This window comes from Serinus canaria, chromosome 2 (assembly GCF_022539315.1).
Source record: "Serinus canaria isolate serCan28SL12 chromosome 2, serCan2020, whole genome shotgun sequence".
In the NCBI taxonomy this organism is placed as follows: Eukaryota; Metazoa; Chordata; class Aves; order Passeriformes; family Fringillidae; genus Serinus; species Serinus canaria.
This window is the reverse complement of record NC_066315.1, coordinates 66,239,089-66,257,647: the sequence shown is the minus strand read 5'-3', so window position 1 is coordinate 66,257,647 and position 18,559 is coordinate 66,239,089. Positions and strand designations below refer to the sequence as shown.

At 45.1% G+C, this 18,559-nt stretch overlaps 1 protein-coding gene across 1 annotated transcript in view; it reads left to right on the top strand.

Annotated features, from left to right (window-relative positions):
* The first annotated feature begins 1,291 nt into the window (after positions 1 to 1,291).
* Positions 1,292 to 18,559, top strand: part of BMP6 (bone morphogenetic protein 6) — an 87,801-nt gene continuing 70,533 nt past the window's right edge. The window contains exon 1 of the mRNA XM_030229878.2: positions 1,292 to 1,721. Within this exon, the coding sequence (XP_030085738.1) occupies positions 1,292 to 1,721 (430 nt within the window). The remainder of the gene's footprint in view (positions 1,722 to 18,559) is intronic.

Genomic DNA, 18,559 nt, shown 5'->3' with positions numbered 1-18,559 from the left:
CTGAATATGAGCTTATTGCCAGATTCTGATTCTAATAAAGTTAATGGAAATTTTGCCAGTGACTTCAAATTGTCCAGATATTATTCTCGGGCCAACTCCTATGAAATTATCCCAGTTCAAACCTAGAGCAATTGCACTGATTTCAGTGAGACTAGACTGGCTTTACTCATCCAGTCCAAGGAAGATCCATGAAGTCAGAGATCAGGGTATGGAAGAGCTTCCACTAGCTCAACCAAACTGCTGTTATTGGAGTGTTGGATGGTGTTTGGGTTTGGGATTTTTTTCACTCTTTGATGAAAGTTATGAAATCAGAGCTGCAGCATTACTGTAGGAGGGTGTATGTTCTTTTCTGGCAGTATAGCCCGCTCCGCAGGATGCAGACCGGTACTCCATCAATCGGGCTGGTGTGGGGTACCTGGGTAGTCTCAGCCACGTACCGCAGCTTTATGTTCAGCTCTCCAAGATCCTCCAGAAAAAAAAAGCTGTGTAGTATGTCGTAACCTGCTAAAATAAACCGCAACGCTTATTCACATTTAGAAAACCCCACCTATTTTCAGGACAAATAGCCAACACCCGCTGGGGGCAGGAAGGGTGGCCGAAACCCTTCCTTTAACAAGAAACAAGCCGGCAGAATCGAGGGGCAGAGAAGGCAGGAGCCGCAGTTCGGCGGAGCGCCGCTCCAGAGCACCGAGCCCGCGACATCCGACGGGGTCGGCGCTCCTCAACCTGCTGCTCGGCCGCCCCCGCCCCGCCAGTCCGCCCCCGCGGGGCCGCGCTACCTGTGCCCGTTCCCCGCCCCGGAGGAGCGGCCGCCCACCCCGCCGAGAGGCGGGCGCGCTGCTGATTTGCCTTCGCTGTCAGCAGCCGCGCTCCGGTCAGCCCGCGGGGACCGGGGCTGCTGCCGCAGGAGCCGCTCGCTCGCTCCCTCCCTCCCTCGCTCCCTGGCAGCGAGAAAAGTTTGCTGCTCTTCACCCTGCTCCTTCTCCCGCCGTCTGCAGCCCCCGCGGCCCGGCGCGGATCCCCCGGGCAGGGGCATGGCGCGCTGAGCGGCCGCAGCGGGCCGGGGGCGGCCCCGCCGCACCTGAGCGGCGGCGGGCGCGGGGGGCTCCGCAGCGCGCTGCCCCGCGGGCGGCCATGCGCGGCGGCGGCGAGCGCTGAGTCCCCCCGGCCTGGCCGCCCCCCGCCGGCCCGGGCCGAACCCGCCGCGGGGGGGCAGGGCTGGAGGGCGGCGGGCAGCCCGCGGGGACAGCGCGGAGCGGGGACTTCGCCCGCCTGCGCCCGGCCGAGCGCCATGCCGCGCCGGCTGGCCTGGCTGTGCTGCTGCTGGGCGCTGCTGAGCGGCGCCTGCCGCCCCGCCGAGCCCGCGCTGCCTGCCGAGGGCGGGGAGCCGCCGCCGCCCGCCGCCGCCGGCTCGGGCTTCCTCTACCGGCGGCTGAAGTCGCACGAGAAGCGGGAGATGCAGCGGGAGATCCTCTCGGTGCTGGGGCTGCCCCACCGGCCCCGGCCGCTGCCGCGGGAGCCGCCGGCCCCGCCGCCGGGACGGCTGAGGGCGGCACCGCGCTTCATGCTGGACCTCTACCACTCCCTGGCCGAGGGCGCGGAGGGCAGCGCGGGCGCGGAGAGCGGGGGCCGCCCGCCGACCCCTGCCCCGCCGCTGCCCAGCCCGCAGGACAGCGCCTTCCTCAACGACGCCGATATGGTCATGAGCTTCGTCAACCTGGGTGAGTGAGGGAAGGAGGGAGGGAGTCCTGGGATGCCCGGAGCCCACCCAGCCACTCTCCCGTCCGTCCGTCCCGCGGACACCCCTGGCCCGGGCAGTGGGGACGGGCGGCCGCTCTCCGGTGGTGCGCGACGGGGTCGGGGCTTTGCCGGCTGGGACCCACCTTGGATTGCACGGGTTCCGGCCAGGAGGGCAGCTCACTTTGGGGAAGGGCAAAACCTCCGCCAAACAGTCAAAAAAGAATATACCCCAGCATGCAAAACCTTGTGGGGAGAGAGTGAGAGGAAGGAAGAAAAAAAAAAAAAAGAATAATTTTTTGTTTTCGTAATCGTTGTTCTGATGATAGTGGTCAGAGCCTGTAGTTCAGAATTAAGCTCACCTTCCTCTGCTTCTTGGGCAGCAGAGCTGGGCTCATGCCGAAGTACAGGTTGCACTCACTCTATGCAATGTCCAGCAGCATAGAGATGCCGGACTCAAGACTCTGGGCTTGAACAAAGCACAGCCACACTACTTCACGGTGCCCTTGTCTTCTCCTTTTAAAATATTTTTTGTTTGTTTTTATTTTAAGGGATCAGAGATAGTGTGCTGGTCAATATGTGTACTACTCTGCGTAGGTTATTCTGGTGGTTGAGCACGGGAACGTGAAAAAAATCTGTATCATGTGGAAATCTTAAATTAAGTTTTGTTAGACATCAACCTGCTCTTCAAACGAATCATCCTGTCAGCGAAGTGAAGGGCTCTGCGGTGAGAATTGCAGTGGGAAAAACGTGAAGTTTTTAACTTAGAGGAGCTCTTAGTACTGTGCAATTGTAAGGAAACAGTGTAATTAGGTTCAGCCTAATGTGGAGAATGAAAATATTTCAGTTGGCAAATAACAGTTCCTTTTTTTAGGGAATTCCTGTGAAGCTCAAGTGTCTTAGCCGGTCAGCTGAAGACTTTGCCTTTTTACTTGTGCTTCCAGAGCCGTGTGCCAGAAGGACAGCAGCTTGTCTTGCTTAAAAAAAAACAACAAACAAACCAAACCCAATTTGTTGTGTGTTTACTCGTTTGAAGCAGGGATATGTCACTGCAACAGGAAATTTCTTGGAGCTCGCAGTGCTGGTACAGGTGTTCAATAGCTTTGTGCCATGCTGTGTGCATCTAGAACAAGAGCTGAGTAATTTTTGTACCTGATGGAAATCACATGGTAGGTCAGAAGAGTTGCAAATAGTTGTTGAAGGATTTGTCCGCATTGAAACCGAGGCAGCCGCAACTTATAAGGGTACAGCTGAGCTGCCTTAGGTGCTCAGACCTTCCAGGAGCCTGGAGCCCTGCTGTGTCCTTGTACTGCAGGTGTGTACCTGTCAGGGTCTCATCTGCCTTAAGTCAGCTCGGGGATGTTTAGGTGGTGTTGCCATCTGAAAGCTCGGATGTATTTGATTGAGACATCCTGAAATTGCCCATCAATGAAACTGGCATGGGCTGTGGTCTCAGCTCAGAAGCCGAGATCTGGGAAATACTGTACAGCTTTTAAATCCAAAGGGCACCTGTTTTTCTTCCCACCCAGCCTCCCCAAACCTCTCTGTCCTTTGAATACACAGAACTGCTGTCCCTGTTCTTTGCCTTGGGGACTTTCAGGACCTATACTTGGAGCTGTGAGTTTAAGAAGTGTGGTGAGGGCTGTAGCTGTCTATAAGCAACCCCCACATCACGTTGTACTTGAGGGATGTGAAACAAGGCGCTTGCAAGTGGCTAGGCGGTTCCCTAAATTCCCTGATTTCAGGGATAAGTGTGAGCATGTGGTGTTTAAGAAGGTAATTAGCTGTTTGTAAAGCACCAGGAGAGTATTATTAGATGGTATAATCTGAAAGTATGTGTTTCTTTGGAAAACAACCCCTTCCACTCATATGATTCAAATCAGTTCAGATAATTTGGATCTACACCCTTATGTAACAACAAGGAAAATTATTCATGTAAAGTAGCAAAATAGTGCAATTGAAATGCTAGTTATGTGTCTCAGGAAGCATGAATCAACTGTAGAAATTTCTCATCAACTTCCAAATCCCTAGTCATAAACCATAATGTCATTTAACATGATTGTTTGTTACCAGAGTGTTGACAAATCAATGGGCTGGGACTGAACAGCTGTTTGCTTGTTTTCTGTGGCTTCTCTGACATACCAGGGATTTTTGGGGGTCTTTCACCTGTGTATTGACATTTTCTTTTCCATTTAACAGTAATTCAGGTTGGAAAACTAGAGGAAACCTAAGGTTATATTCCAATATAGAAACCAAAGGTTTGATGGGAGAAAGCCAGCTTGTGATCTGTCAAAGTAGCTTATTAGATGAAGTCAGAAATGCAGCAATAGATGGTGGGATCACAGCAGAAGGAGAAGAATTCTTGATTTCAAGCACACTGACTAATCCAATGAAGTACATGTCAAACAACCCTGAAAACTCACAGCTGGAGTCTGCTTATAAGTGGACACTGCCAGAATTATTTTAGTTGGGGCTTTCTGCATGTGGCCATATATACAGTTATTTCTGTTCAGCTAAAACTGACCTCTGAAGAACTTTGTGTTCAACCTTAAAGACTTCCCATTCCATTATTGAAGAGGCAACTACCAAAGAGATGTGAGGGGACCTTGCTGCTCTCTCAGGGTGAGGAGTGTATGGTATCACCTGGATATAGAGGTGAATGTGGCTGTGTGGGTGTCAAGTCAGTGTGGGTGACCTGCCTGCAGTGCTGATGTTGCTCCTGCTGCAGCTCAGAACCAGACAAAAGTTTGATGCATCTTGTTGTGCTGGAAAGCCATCATCTAGGTCAGCTGTGCAGAGGAGTCCTACTTTGTCATGAACGTTTGCAGGTGTTGATGTTCTTCTAAAAGGGCATTTAATTTTTCCAGCCCTGCAGCCTGAGAAGAGTCACTAGCTTGTAGTCACTGCTGATTTTAGACTTGCAGGGCTCCAGCCTTTCCTGACCAACCTAAATCCTTCAGTCTGGGGATGCAGCAGATGTGATTTCTCTCTGGGGAAGGCTATGTTTCCATATGTGTTCGGGCTATGAGTCCTCTTTGCAAAGGTCTTGCAAAGCTGAGGGGCTTTGGTGAGGTCTCAGATTATTCAGGCAGTGCAGGCTGTTCTCAGCCTCAAAGGTGATGGTGTTCTTGGACATGGTTTCAATTTCATTCTGGGTTTTTTTTAAAGTGAAACAAGAAGGTCACGGAGGTGTGGTGGTTCTTCATGCGCAGGGAGTTGCCGTCTTACAGGGAGGACAAGAAATATCAGTCTTTGAAATGGGAAATCTGGGATTTATCTTGCTTACCTGGTGGTGTCTGTGTTGTGTTGTGGGCAATGATTTCCCAGGGGAGGGGCTGATTATAGGGGAGCTTAGTGTGTCCAGCATTTCCAGGAGATGCTTAGCACTCAGTTTTATGAAAAAAACTGCTCATGGACAGCAGTATCAGGGAGGAGAAATATTTTTTTTGTTCCCATTATAAGCAAAATCACATGCGATATAAACCAGTTCAGATAATTTGGATAATAAATTTGATCTATCAGGTTAAATACCAAAACATAATTTGACAGAAAGCATAACCTGTCCTTGGTAAATCTGGTCCCTTTTCTGGGAAGACGATCCTAGAAGTGTCTGTTGTGGGTGTTTTCATTAGGATGAAGTGTCCGACAAGTACCTGTTTCTTTTCATTTCACACACAGAAAGTCTGAATAGCCAGCACAGATGGAAACATCTGCATGGATTCACTGAGGAAGCAGGGTACCAAACTTCTGTGCTGTGGAAATGGCTGTACAGCAGGGTTGTGGGGCTGGGGCAGGGGAGTGCATTGTGGGCCAGGCATCTTTGTGAAACTGTTCAGCACTTCTTGTAGGAACAGCCTTGATATAAACATGTGGCATGTCTTGACACAGTACTGTTGGGAGAATTACATCTATTAATGTGTCCTATCTGGAAAATGTACCTTCCTCATGGCACGAGATAAGGTTATCTCTTGGCAGAACAGCCTGGGGTTGGTATGGAGATACTTCTTGAGGCAATGAGGCTGGATTGACAGCTTGATCCCAGTGTTCTCAGGCACATCAGTGCTGACATGAAGGGGATCTGTGCTGCATCCTCTGTTTCACCAGCTGGTGTCTTCAGAGTAGTGCATGCTGTGTGAAGCAGCAGAAAACAAGACTCTCAAAGTCTTTGCTACTTTAATGGCATCCAGAATTATTTGTGTATCATGAAGGGTGCTGTGAAGCAATCCTGTGTCCGAATGTGGTCTTTACCCATGTCTTCTTATCCTGGCATCCACACTGAGAGGATAAACAGCCACGCACTTCCTACAATCAAACCCAAGGAATTCAGTGGCAGTCTGAGTTTCTGCCATGACCTGAATCTGCGGTTGTTGATAGATGCGCAGGAAAAGTCTGGACCCACCAAACCTGCCAGAGATAAAGATCATAAAAAGTGTGCTTTGGGGTGTGGTACCTGGTTATTCAGCTTTGTGGCTTTTTGTAGCAGACTAGCAGCACTGATTCACTGTATGTCTACTTTTGGAGAGAGGGCTTTCCCTTTTATCATAAGACCCACAGGTCCCTTGGGAGGGCTTCGTGCAAAAGGTTGAGGGAAAGCTCACCTTTTGCCAGCCAGTCCTGCAGTCAGTCCTGAAGGTTCGACACTATTTGAATTGGGGTTGGGGTGGAAAGACTCTTCTTCCATTTTTGAATCCCCAAACTCTAGGCAATCCCCATCTTCCCTGCAAGACTTCGTGTCAGCTGGGGCAAGGGTGCTCCCTTTCAGTGCAAGGAAGCTGCTTGGAGGTAGCTTATGTTGTACAAACACACACTCTCTCTCTCTCCTTGCCTATAAAGCAGCACTTTATGGATGTGATGTTTTACAAACAGGCTTTTCATCTTTTTGGCAGTGGTGACTTACCAGATTTCTTTCTAGGAATGATCTCGCACAAATCCATAGCACGAGCAATATGCCTTTGTTCTGCACAGCTTTTCACAGGAGGGAAGCAGTGCTCCAGCATCCTTACATGTGTTTCTATAGCAGGTGAATTTTTTCATCTGAAGGATTTGATCAACCCACCTGCCTTTTTCCCAGCACCATGCTTGCTGTTGGGAGATACGAAATTAGGCAACCAAGATGTCTCAGGGATGTTGTGTGATTGGATTGATGGGACCGTACTATTCATACTGTCATCCCATCTGTTTGTACTCTTGGCCACGTGTTGTAAAGGTCAAGACATCTACTCAGAGGGAATAACTGGAGTGTGTGATGCTGCAGATCTGGCTGTGCTGCCAGCTGGCTGTGTACAGCCTCGCTTGCTCTGCATGTGAGCAGTGTCCTCCACGTGTGTCCAGAGCAGGCCAATACTAGAAATCATGAAGCTGATGATGGGAATGAGTTTACTGGCTTCTGCCAAGCCTTGTATAGTGGGCTTTGATGCCGAGACAGATTCCCAAGTGCCGAAGAGCAGCCTTATATTTGCTGTTCAACTGATGCAGCTCGAGATCCCCATTTATGTAATTTCCTTGAAGTAGCTGCTGCTTGCAAGCTGCCTGCTGGTGTGGAGCTGCCTGACAACACAGTTAAAGAAAGGGCAAATGGTCTTTTAGAAGTCCTCAGCTCCTCTGGACTTGGAATTTGAGGGACCGTAGTCATCCTTCTGCCTTTGGCTAGGAGCCCTGGAAGATGTGTGGCTCCTGGAAATGCTGCTCTTCAAAACCTGTACTGTTGAAATGAGTGGAGGGTCATGTTCATGTAAGCAATTTATCCAAGTCTGACTGTCATCTGGACTAAGCTACTGGGAGCAGACAGTGTGACATTAGTAGGATTATTCTCTGTCTTGTGAAAGCTTTTCAGAGCTTCAAAATTTACAGTCTTAGACTTCAACATTTCACACAAATTTTTCTTCCAGCAACAACAATAACAACAGCAATTTATTGTCATTTAAAAAGCTAGTATTGCCAAACTACTCTTGATTACTTCAAGCCAATTTTTTTATCTGTAAATAAATGAAAAGTTGCATTTTGAATTAGAACCCCAGGTGTGGGGCTGGTGGTTTTTTTTGTTTGGTTTTTTTTTTTTTTTTTTTTTTTTGTGGTTATTTTTAATTTTTTTTTTTAATAAAAGCAGAACTTCCTAGTTCTTTCCCTCAGAAAAAAATTTAAGCTAAACCACTTTTTATAATAAGGTTTTCTTTTGGCATTTTTTTTCCAGCTCAACATGGCTTTAGCAGAAAATCACTTGGGCAGCTGTCATGGATGTCTTGTGCTGAGCTCCTGCTGGGACTGCTTGCTGCAGGCTTGTACCTCTGCCAAGGAGCTGTGGATCCTTGCTGGGTCTAGCTCAGTGCATTGCAGTGGTTGTGCTCTCTCTTGCAGTTTTAAATATAAACTTCTAAGCAGTGTTTGTGATTTAGGAGGAAGGAAGGTGGTGTTTAGACTTTCCATGCCATGGAGTCACAATTCTTTTTAGGTCATCTTGCCTCATTGCTAACTTGTAGGGGGTTAGAGGAAGGTATGATTTACTTGGGACATAAACAGTCCCATTGTGTATCATTTTCTGCTGTATCCCAGCAGATGCACAGCTATGCTGTAAGGCACAGCCCACCTCCTAATCATTTAACATTTCCCCTTGACCATTTATATAGCAGTGTGAAGCAAAGAGCAAGCACTATTGCCCAAATGGAAAAATGGCTCATGGATGAGAGATTCCCATTTGTTACAGCAAGTATCAGACCTCAGAGCCTGGGAGATAGAGGTAAAGGACTGGAAAACTGTCTGCTGCCCACCTGATTTTTGGAGTCTGGCTTTGGGTCACACCTAGATTCCCTGTTTGATGGAGCAGCAGTTTTAAACTCAAAGAGGGTAGGTTTAGATTGGCATATGTTTTTCAAACAGCAGTAGTGAGACACTGAAACAGGTTCTCCAGAAGGGCTGTGGATGCCCCATCCTTGGAGCTGTTCAAAGTCAGGTTGGATGGGGCTTTGAGCAATCTGTTTTACTGAACAACGTTCCTGTCCATGGCAGGGATTGACCTGGATGACTTTTGAAGATCCATTCCAGCCCAAACTGCCTGGAATTCTAAGTGGGAATTGGGAGGGCACTTGAGACTGGGATTCTGTAGCCATGGTATGCGGAGGGTGAATTGTTCCTTTCCACCTTTTTTTCAGTTGTGGCTGGCAGAGGAGGAGGAGTGGTGCCTTCTGCAGCCCTTGCAGCAGGGGTGGCTGGCAGCAGCACACTGAGTGGCCTGGTGCTTTGCACCCAGAGCAGGCTCCCACACAGGGGCTTTGGGAAGGGCATGTGGCTGCAGCTGCTGCAGGGCTGCTGCAGGAGAAAAAAGCTTAATTAAAGAAGCTGAGTCCCTGTGGGATTGCAGGGGTGTTTAATACCTCGTAATGGATTTTGATTCCTAAAAACTGCTGTGGATTGGGGCTGGCATTTCCTGAACTTTCAGTTACTTAAGGAACAGTCTTGTAGTGTTGGGTAGAGTTTTGGAATGGATTTTTTTGTTTGTTTGCGTTTTGGGTTGGTTGGGTTTTTCTGGTGATGTAATGAGATTATTTTTTTTTTTTTTTGTTTTGTCGTTAAGGGCACAAAGATTTTTACAGCGCTGCTTTCAGCTGTTTTTATTTTATGTAGCAGTGTTCATCATAGCACAATGACAGAATTGAATCAGTGGTAGCAACAGTGGGAACTTTTGGCAAAAAAGGATAATGTAGACAGAGCCGAAGTGTTCTGCTAACTAAAACAGTAGCTGTATTTTTCAGAGAGCTAGACATGACTGTTTTGATCCAATGTGGTGTTAATCACAAGAATACATAACTGCTTTCCTGTGAACTTTCCCCTTAAAAATATCCAATGATATCACCTGATGTTTTGCACTAATGCTCAGTATAACCAGAATTTAGAACAGCTGGCTCCATATAAACTTGGAATGTTCATAGGTCAAATATTAGTGTATAAATAAAAACATTTTGAAAATGAAAACAGAAGCACAGTATTGGAAATATACTGAATGTGCAGATGTACTTCATGGCTTGAATAGCTTTACAAATTAAACAAGACAGTGTTAACACTTGTTCTGAAGAGTCAAATTTCCTGATAGTAAATGAGGGAGTGTTTTTAAACAGTATTCCAAAGATGTGTTATTTCATGTATGTTAATGGTTGTTTGCAGTGTGAATTGGCTATTTAAAACACTCTTCTAATGGATATATATTTGTTCAACCCAAAATCTTGTCAAATGGAGATCTACAGTTTCTTTTATCAAGTGCAGGCTGTAAAATGTGCCATGTTTAAAGCATGCACAGGGATGTTTATGTTGAAGTGTGCTGCTGCAGCTTTCTTATCTTGTCGCTCACCTCATCGCGTTCGTGTTGTGTGTATGGTCAAGGTATTAGACACTCTGTTTGTACAAGGGCTAAAGGGTGACATAATGTCTATTGAAGCACAAGTGTTAGGCTCCACACCAGGCAACAAAGAGCACTTAAAAAATGAGAACAGATTAGAGCTCATGAGCAGGGTCTGATAGTTGCACACATAAGCCAAGAGGTGTTGGAGGGAGGAAAGGGTCAACAGCTATGGTGTGAAACAGATGTGCCTCCTTGCATCCTTGTCTCTCCTGGGCTTTCCAGACTACTTGAGAGAGAAAACCAGAAAAGTAAAGCTCTTAGCAGTCAATTCCAATCTTTTCACAGGGAATAAAATTATCCAAATAAGTTGGAAAATAAGGTGTAACTGTAACTAATGCATACAAGATGCAAAAGACTTGTCTGCCTCTGCCTTTGTAAACTCTGTAATAATATGAAGTTGTTTGAACATGAACACTTGCTGCAGCCTAACTTCCATATTTTTTGAACTGCTTTAAAATATCTGGATAAAGGTGTTCTCTATCAGGCATTAAAGAAGTGGTCACAACTTTAATTCCTCATGGCACAGAGGCACGAGCTCCCTCTTTCAGTCCAAATTCAGATGAGCAGAGGTAGAGGCAGCAGTCTTTAATCACCAGATTCTCTGCAGGAAAACAGGAGGAAGGATTTCCTATGTCACTTACCATGGGCTTCCCATTCACGTTTCTTCACTACTTTTGGCCACACTGGTGGTGTGCTGCAGGCAGAGGCCTTACACACTTTTAATGTACCTGAGCCTTCATACTGATGCCAGGCTTGGTTCTTCAAAACATTTGTGTGCAAACAGGGAGAGGCTTCTCTGCAAGCCTTGACTTGTGTGAACAGTTTTGATGCAAAAAAGTAGGAGGAAAGCTCTAAAATTTAAGCCTGGTTTGAAATTCAAGTTCTAATATCCACACAAAGATTTGATTCACAAGAACAGAATCCAGGTGTTCACCTTAAGTGATGAAGGTTGGAAAAGAAACCCTTCATTTTAGAAAGGCAGCAGCCTCTCTTGTCCACAGACCGTCATCCTGAGACAGCATTTCAAACATGCAGACCTTTTTGCCTTAATTATTGTAACATCAAACATCTTTGACATGAAAGGGACCAAGCAGTGGCTATGCAAGATAATGGCTTGTTTATAAAAATAATTTAAACAACATATGAAAAGGATAAACATGCATGTCCTGCCAAAATTCACTGTATGTTCTGCAGGCTTTGGTGATTGTGAATCTCTTGGCTTGCTCTTTCAATATTTTTTTTTTTATTTTTTTTTAAACCCACAAAGAAAAAAGGCAGAGGGGGAATGGAATGAAGAGAAGTGAAGGGAGACTTTAAAAAAAAAAGAGTTCTCATATTTAAGGAAGTTCCAACTTATTATGCTATGGAAGATAGCTGGAGAGAAAATACATTTGTTTAACGTACTGCAGTAGATTTTCTCTTTGAGATGTCTGTGTCTTGTCTCTTGCATGTGATAGTTTTTACACTTTAATGATTGTAGCAGCTGTCCTGTCCAAAAATGTTCCATTTTGCAGGATATGTAATGCTCGTTACTTGCTAGACAACATCAAGATACTACTCTGTCTCTTATTCAGAACCTCAAAACACTTCATAAGCATTTAGCTCTCACAGTGGGCTCTGACAAATGTAAATCGCTCTTACACTGATTTTCCAAATAACTAAGCTGAGGCTCAGGGGTTATGACTGGACCAGGGCTGTGATGAGATCCCTGAAATTCTTGCTTCTGGTCCTGCAACCTCTCCTGTTTTCCTGACGTGGCCAGTCCTCCAGTAGCTCATAGAGCCAGTGAAACAAGAGGGTCTTACTTGGTGAAACCTGGCTTTTTTCAGGTGGCTGCATGAATCAGCTGGAGCCTCTAGGTTCTCACTTGGCTTAAGGCTTTATTTATTCCCGCTTGTGAACCTTGCTCATCAGTGTTGCACAGTCTCTGCCTTCTGCTGCCATTCTCCATTAGGGACATGGCTCTTCAGACATGCATGCCAACAGCTGAACATAGGAGAGATGAAAGAGGTCACAGGCTAGCACGTGTTTCATTTGAAACTATTGGAGAGCCTAAGAAAGGTTTGGTTGACTTCTGATAAAGCCCATACTGTGGGGAAGCTAATAGTAGGTGTTCTTCTGAGTTAAGTGAGAGTTTTGTTGAGAAACTCCCCATAAACATGCAGTGTAACAGCTGAAGTTGGTATAATGACTCCTTTATGTTTCAGAAGCTGTTGGGATTGGGTCTGCCTGATACTGTTGCTATCTCTAGTCTCAGTAAAAGCAGTTTTATGGGGTCCCAAAAGTCTGTTGCTTCTGGCAGCCAGAGAGCTGGCAGCTCCGATGCACTGAGGCTTGAAGAGATAGTTCATTAATTCATGGCTCTTTCCAGAATAAACATGGCAAACCTCCTCTGAAATAACAGACGGTAAATCTTCCTTGTCACTCAAGACTGCACATTTGTCTTCAGAAGAGGGCCATGAAAGAAGCTGTCCATCTCCTAATGAATGAAAAAATAAATAGAAGAAGAACTGTGCATTGTGTTGTACTTGACATGGTGAGGCTCTGGGGCGGAATAACAACAAACCTTTCCTCCCATCTTCCCTGTTCATTGTGCAGTGAAACCAAGCGATGCCCACTGGGCAGGCTCTCAGATGGCATAAACTATCGTAGCTCTCTGCCAGGGATCCCTGGTGGGAATGACAGCACTTTTGCTCCTTCTTTGACTCTTTTTGGGAAGGTAGGTGTCAAAATCTCTCAGCTTCAGGTCCTCAGGGATAGGACCTCTGGTCTCTCTGTGCCGGGAGACTTGTGAAGGTTGCTGCAAGCCGGGGTTGCTCGGAGCGCAGATGTTTTGTGCAGCTTGTTATTTTCTATGTTGGAGGTTATGAGTCAGAATACTGTTACCAAAATGTTTATGTGAAATCATTTCTGAGTCATATATTTGCATCATATACAACCTGTCTGACAATCAAAACATTCAGCGCTCGGCTAATGATTATACTAAGTTTTCCAACACTCTGCTCCAACATAGCATAATTACACGGCAGAGTGCAATACATTACTTTGACAGGGTTCTTCATGCCTCTTGTGAAGTCAGAACATCATCATTGCTATTATTTTAAATTATCAGAGTTTGTTGCGTGAAACAAAGTTAAAAATAGTGAGAGGCAGTTCCTCAGAAACAAAATGCCGTGCAAATATTCCTGGCATTTTCAGTCCCCCAAAAACCATATTTCAAGAGCTTGCATAGTACTTTTAACTTTATTCTCTCCAGAGAGGTGCTTGATCAGGACTTATTGGTTTAATTGAAAGATTAGCTGTGGATATTTGCCTGAAGAAATTGTTTGGTGCCTGCGGGACTGTTTGGTAGTTTCTCTAAAATATATTTTTTAAGATAGAACCAGAGTATTTTTAGCAGCATGAAGTCTCTAAACTACAGTTTAATGCACTTTATGTTTGTCTCTCGTGTGAGTTCTAACACAAATAGGAATTGCTTACGAATATATTCTGAATAACATTTAAAATTACACTTCAGGTGTGTGAGAGCTCGGCAGGTGTGTTTTGCCACCATGTTCCAGTGATTTCAGTAATTCCTCTTGAACAGTTTATTCTAGAGCAGAATAGGGAAAACTGAAGTGTCCCCCAACTCTGTGCTAAGGTAATGGTCAAGGAGATGAAAAGGGCATAGGGGCTTTTGTTTGTTTTGATACATGCCCATGAAAAGCACATAAATGTTCAAATGGAAAATGATATTAGGGCTGACTTGTCTGAATTTTGTTTGCTGTCTTTTGGAGTTGGCTTTGGAAGCTCAATTGTAAGTGTGAAGGGGACAGGCAGGTCCCTTTAAATATAAAATATTGTTGCATTTCATTGCTCTTACTGAGCTGGCAAAGTGCAGGATGGATCATGATGACATTCTTTATGTTCCTAGAAAAAAAAAGTATGGACAATACAGTAGTGGACTTTCCTGGCTACAAGTGGCTGGGCTGTGCTTAGTAATTAGGGATCCCACATTTGGAGCAATAAAAGCATCCCTGTGTAGTATTAGTGAGCACCATCATTGCTTATGCACTCTCCTTGGCCAGAGTCAGTGGCAAATACATAATTGGTCTATGAGGACCAATATATTGTGAAGTGTAGTGGAAAATGCCAAAATAAAATTTCAGTTGGATGAAGTCCATTTGTCCTGTGCTAATTTCTAGCCCTGTAAACAAACACAGCTGCTGAACGTAGAATCAGTGCTCAGAGTGGTTAAAAACAGTGATGCATTGCTAGTGAGATCACAGCAGAAAAAAATATGTAACACATGAGGCTGCAGTAAGGATCAAGACTATCCTCAGCTCTGTATAATTGTTTCTGTTCATCTGTTTATGATGCTTAGAATGTAAAGATTACTGAAATACTGTTGATTGTCAGACCATTCAGCTGGGACAGAGTATTAAGTATTAATGATCCAGTTGTCATGAACTTTTGCAAAAGAGTGAATCAGCAACCAGAGGCTTGATGAATTTATATTTATTTGTTTTATATTTCTCTCTTTTATATAAATATATCACCCCTTTGGTCATTTGGGTTTTGTTGTTATTTGTTTATATATATGAAGGATCCATGCAGGTAGCTTTGCCTGTCATTTCTTCTTAATTAAAATGTCTTTAGAAGTACTGCAATACTGAACAAGGAACGTGAGACTTCAAACATTAGCAATCTCAGGGTCAAGCCTGCTAGGTCATTGGCAAAGTAGCAGCACTTACACTGTAATTTGTCTCATGGCCCAGTTATATGTTTTGACATCTCTGAGCTGACTAATTGCTCTGGGGGGAAAAAAAAGACTCTTGGTTACTGTAGTAGAAAAGTTTCCAACCTCTTCTGTCCATCAAGTCCATTATCTAGGGACTGCTGCATGGTCATCCCCAGAGCTAGCAGAGTAGGGCAGTTTTGAACAGCAGCAGTTTTAAAGTTTTGGGCATTTCATGGGCATTTCATAGCCATTTTGGGGCTTTGACTTGGGGTAGGTGTGTCATTCCACGCTCTTGCACAGCACAGGTTGGTGGCACCCTCTTCAGAAGCCTCCTGGGCCTTGAGGAATAATTGGGTGTTCGTGTTGCTGTGTACTGGACTCGTGCCATCCTGGATTTTGTCATGTCTGCAGAACACGACTGGGGTCCATCAGTGGCCCGGGTTCTGGAAACTCTCCTAGCCCCTAGCCCAGCTCAACTGCAGGCTGGCATGGAGCATTTAAATCTCAAACTGTCAGTCTGGCACGTTCCATAAACACTAAATTGACTCAGAGTGGCTAGGTCTAGTGCTATAAAACATACCGTTCAGGTATTATTGCCAAGGAAAAAAAATTACCTGTAAATAGCAGACTTACAGCATAGGGGCTTATTTCTGTGCTTATGCTTTTTACATTTCCATTTTTGCACCAGCTTGGCAAGAAGTTAACTTAAATGTCAAAACTATTTTTATGTAAATATATGCATTATTGAATCTCTTACTCATAAAGCAAATAGTACTTTAAACCCACACAAAACAGTTGAAGCTATATATATTTTCTCACTACTGAATTTGGCTTTTAAGAACTTGGAGTGAACTGTCCAAAATAAAGTTAGGAATCAAGGCCACTTTATTTTCCAGCTAGCAACATATGTATTCTTGGCTTTGCACTGTACCAGTTTGAGATGGAAGAAAACCTGGATTTGTACTACAGATCCTCTCAGCATCAAGAAGAGAGAAATATCATAGTTAAATAAACTCATTATTTTAAAATTTAAATTTTCTAAAACTCTATGAAGCTACAAAAAATATGAAGGGCTGTTAAGAGACTGTGGAAGCTTTGATCTCAAACAGTGGTTTTCTAATGTGTTTCTCCTGCTGGATCTGCAGCCTTTTGCCAGAGTCAGAGGCAGCAGTTACCCAGAGAGAAGATTTCACTGCTGCTATTTGAGGAGTAAGCACAGCAAAACTTGCCCTCGGCACATACAGACAAAACCTCAGCCAAGGTTAGGGATTGTGTAGTAAGCCCAGGTCGTAGTGGCCTGGAAGGAGATGCTTGCTGTCCTTTGTGGGTTTCATGGTTTGTCTCCATGTCACGGATTTTCTTGCCCCACTGCCCTCTTGCCTGTGGGAAGCTACTTGGTTCTGAATCCCAAAGATAAGGTGGGAAAATCACATCAGAAAGTCATGCAGACAAGAGCTGGGTGCTGAAGAATACATGGCCAGTGCTCTGCCACAGTGTCCTGGTGGGATCCACCTTGTTGCTCTCTTATTGCTCCCTGCCACACGCTCAGAGTCAGAGTCGCTGTAGCAGAGGTCTCCACTCGTTTTTGCCTTGCCCTCTGCTGCAGCAGGAATTCCATGAGTATGTGGGTGTGTTCAGGCTAACTGGGATGCAAAGAAGCAAGAGAGAATAAGAGGGGAATCCTCAGCAGAACTGTGTGTGATCTGCCATCCTAGATTTCAATTCAAGCTTTTAAGTCAATTATTCAGCAATTCAGATAATTTCTGGCTGGGTTGCAGGGTATTTGCCTGCCACTGTGTGTGGCATGAAGGGCACACATTGCTACTTATGCCCTTTCTTGTTGAATAAACCCAGGCTGTACTCAAGGAGAAAAAAAAAAAAAGTTGGAGTGCTTTCTGGGGCAGCTGAGCTGTGAAAGCTGCTTTGGTTATCTGAGGCTGAAGTGCATGTGTAGCACAACTGGGAAGACCCCTGAAAAAGCCAGCCCTTGGGATGTTGGATGCAATCACAAGCAAAATATGGAAGAGTCCACTGGAGCTGTAGTAAATGCAGGAGCTGGTCATGGGTGGGTCATGGCCAGCAGATCATGTGGGCTGGCCACACATGCCTGATTTCATGGACATGAAGGAGAGGAGAAACTCTGGAGAGGGAGGAATGAACTGGACCAGAGAGAGAGTCATGGCTCTTGCCTGTGCAGGCAAGTGAATTTGAAGGATGGTGACTAAGAGATTCTGGTTGTCTAAAAATAGTGCTTTCCACTGACTGAAACCACAGCTCTTGCTGATGCAGCTTTTGATTATTTTACCTCTTATTCTATCTTTCCTAGTTTGCATGATTCAGACTTATGTAAACACTAGTAATGGTGCCTCACTGCAGTGGGAGCAGAGCTGTGTGAAAGACAGGGCTCATGGGGCAGGAGATCTGTCCTGAATGCTTTTTTGTCCATGAGATCCCCTGTGCATCCTCAAGCAGCTGCTGGACTGAGGGGTCAGATATCTCTGTTTGGTGGTGCCCAGAAGAGAAGTCTGGGGAAAATGATGCTGCTTTCTTTTCTTGCAGTGTCCTCTCCCACAAAATTTCATTGTAATGACTTTTGTTCTTTCTCGTTAAATGCAGTGTATGTGAAAAGGCTGCTGAGATCCTTCAGGCTGCCTTTAAACACAAGCCTTAAGGAAAAATTGAAACAACAGATGAGTAAAGTGGTAGTGGTTTAACTTGAGCTGTAAATACTATTTTCCTTTTTAAATATGTTTTTGGAAGGTGAGGGGAAACCAATTAAGATCTAGTTTAAAGCAAGCAGACTATTCCTTTATTTGACTGAGATGTGTGATTCATCTTGACTGGCTTTTTCTTAGTTTTTAAGTCATTCTGCTTGTGTTGCATTCATTCCCTGAGCTTATTTTGTTAACCTTACCACCTGAATAAATTAAGCACGTGTCTTCATGTGGTGTTCCCTTAATTAAGCACCTGCTGGTCACAGTTGGGACACCTATATTTGCATCTGCTTCTTTGTGTAGCCAGAGGATGATTAATGCTGCAGGTTTTTTCCCCAGACTTTGAAAACTTTTTTTGTGTATTGTGCAGATTATGTTAAATCACTTTACTTTATCACTTTAGAAAAATCCGGATTTTCTATCACTTTTGGCATTTCTTTATGTCCTTGGAGTGCAGAGGTAGTAAGCTAGAATACAACAGTTGGTACTTTCATTAGCAGTGGTGGTGTACACAAAAAGCCCAAGTCTTAACTAGAAAGGTAAATTCATCTTAGGACTAGCAAGGACCCTCAGAGCTATTGGGAACAAAGATGTTGTAGGCATTTTGTCCAGCAAGCTCCACAGAAATCTGTTCCAGTTTTCCTCCATGTCTCACAGGTCACAGAACTCCTGCCAGCTGCCCTGGAAAAAAAAATAGGAGTGAAAAAGTGAAAACCAGCACCTGCAGCTGTAAGCTGCTGGGGAAGATGTTCTGGGAGCAGGAGAGTGTCACTGGTGTCCTGGATCCTGACAGCAGTGCAACAGCTGTTGGGTGGTGTTCCCAGGTGGATGTGAACCTTCTCAGTGTTACAGAGGGAAGAGAAAATATCTGACATGCAAACTCCTCCTGCTGCTTTGATTTGAGGAAAATTTCATCACTGGTCCAAGGCTGAGCATGTGAGAGATTGTCAGTAATTTAGTAATGGGGGCTGAGCAGGCTCTTGGCCCACAAGAGTCACT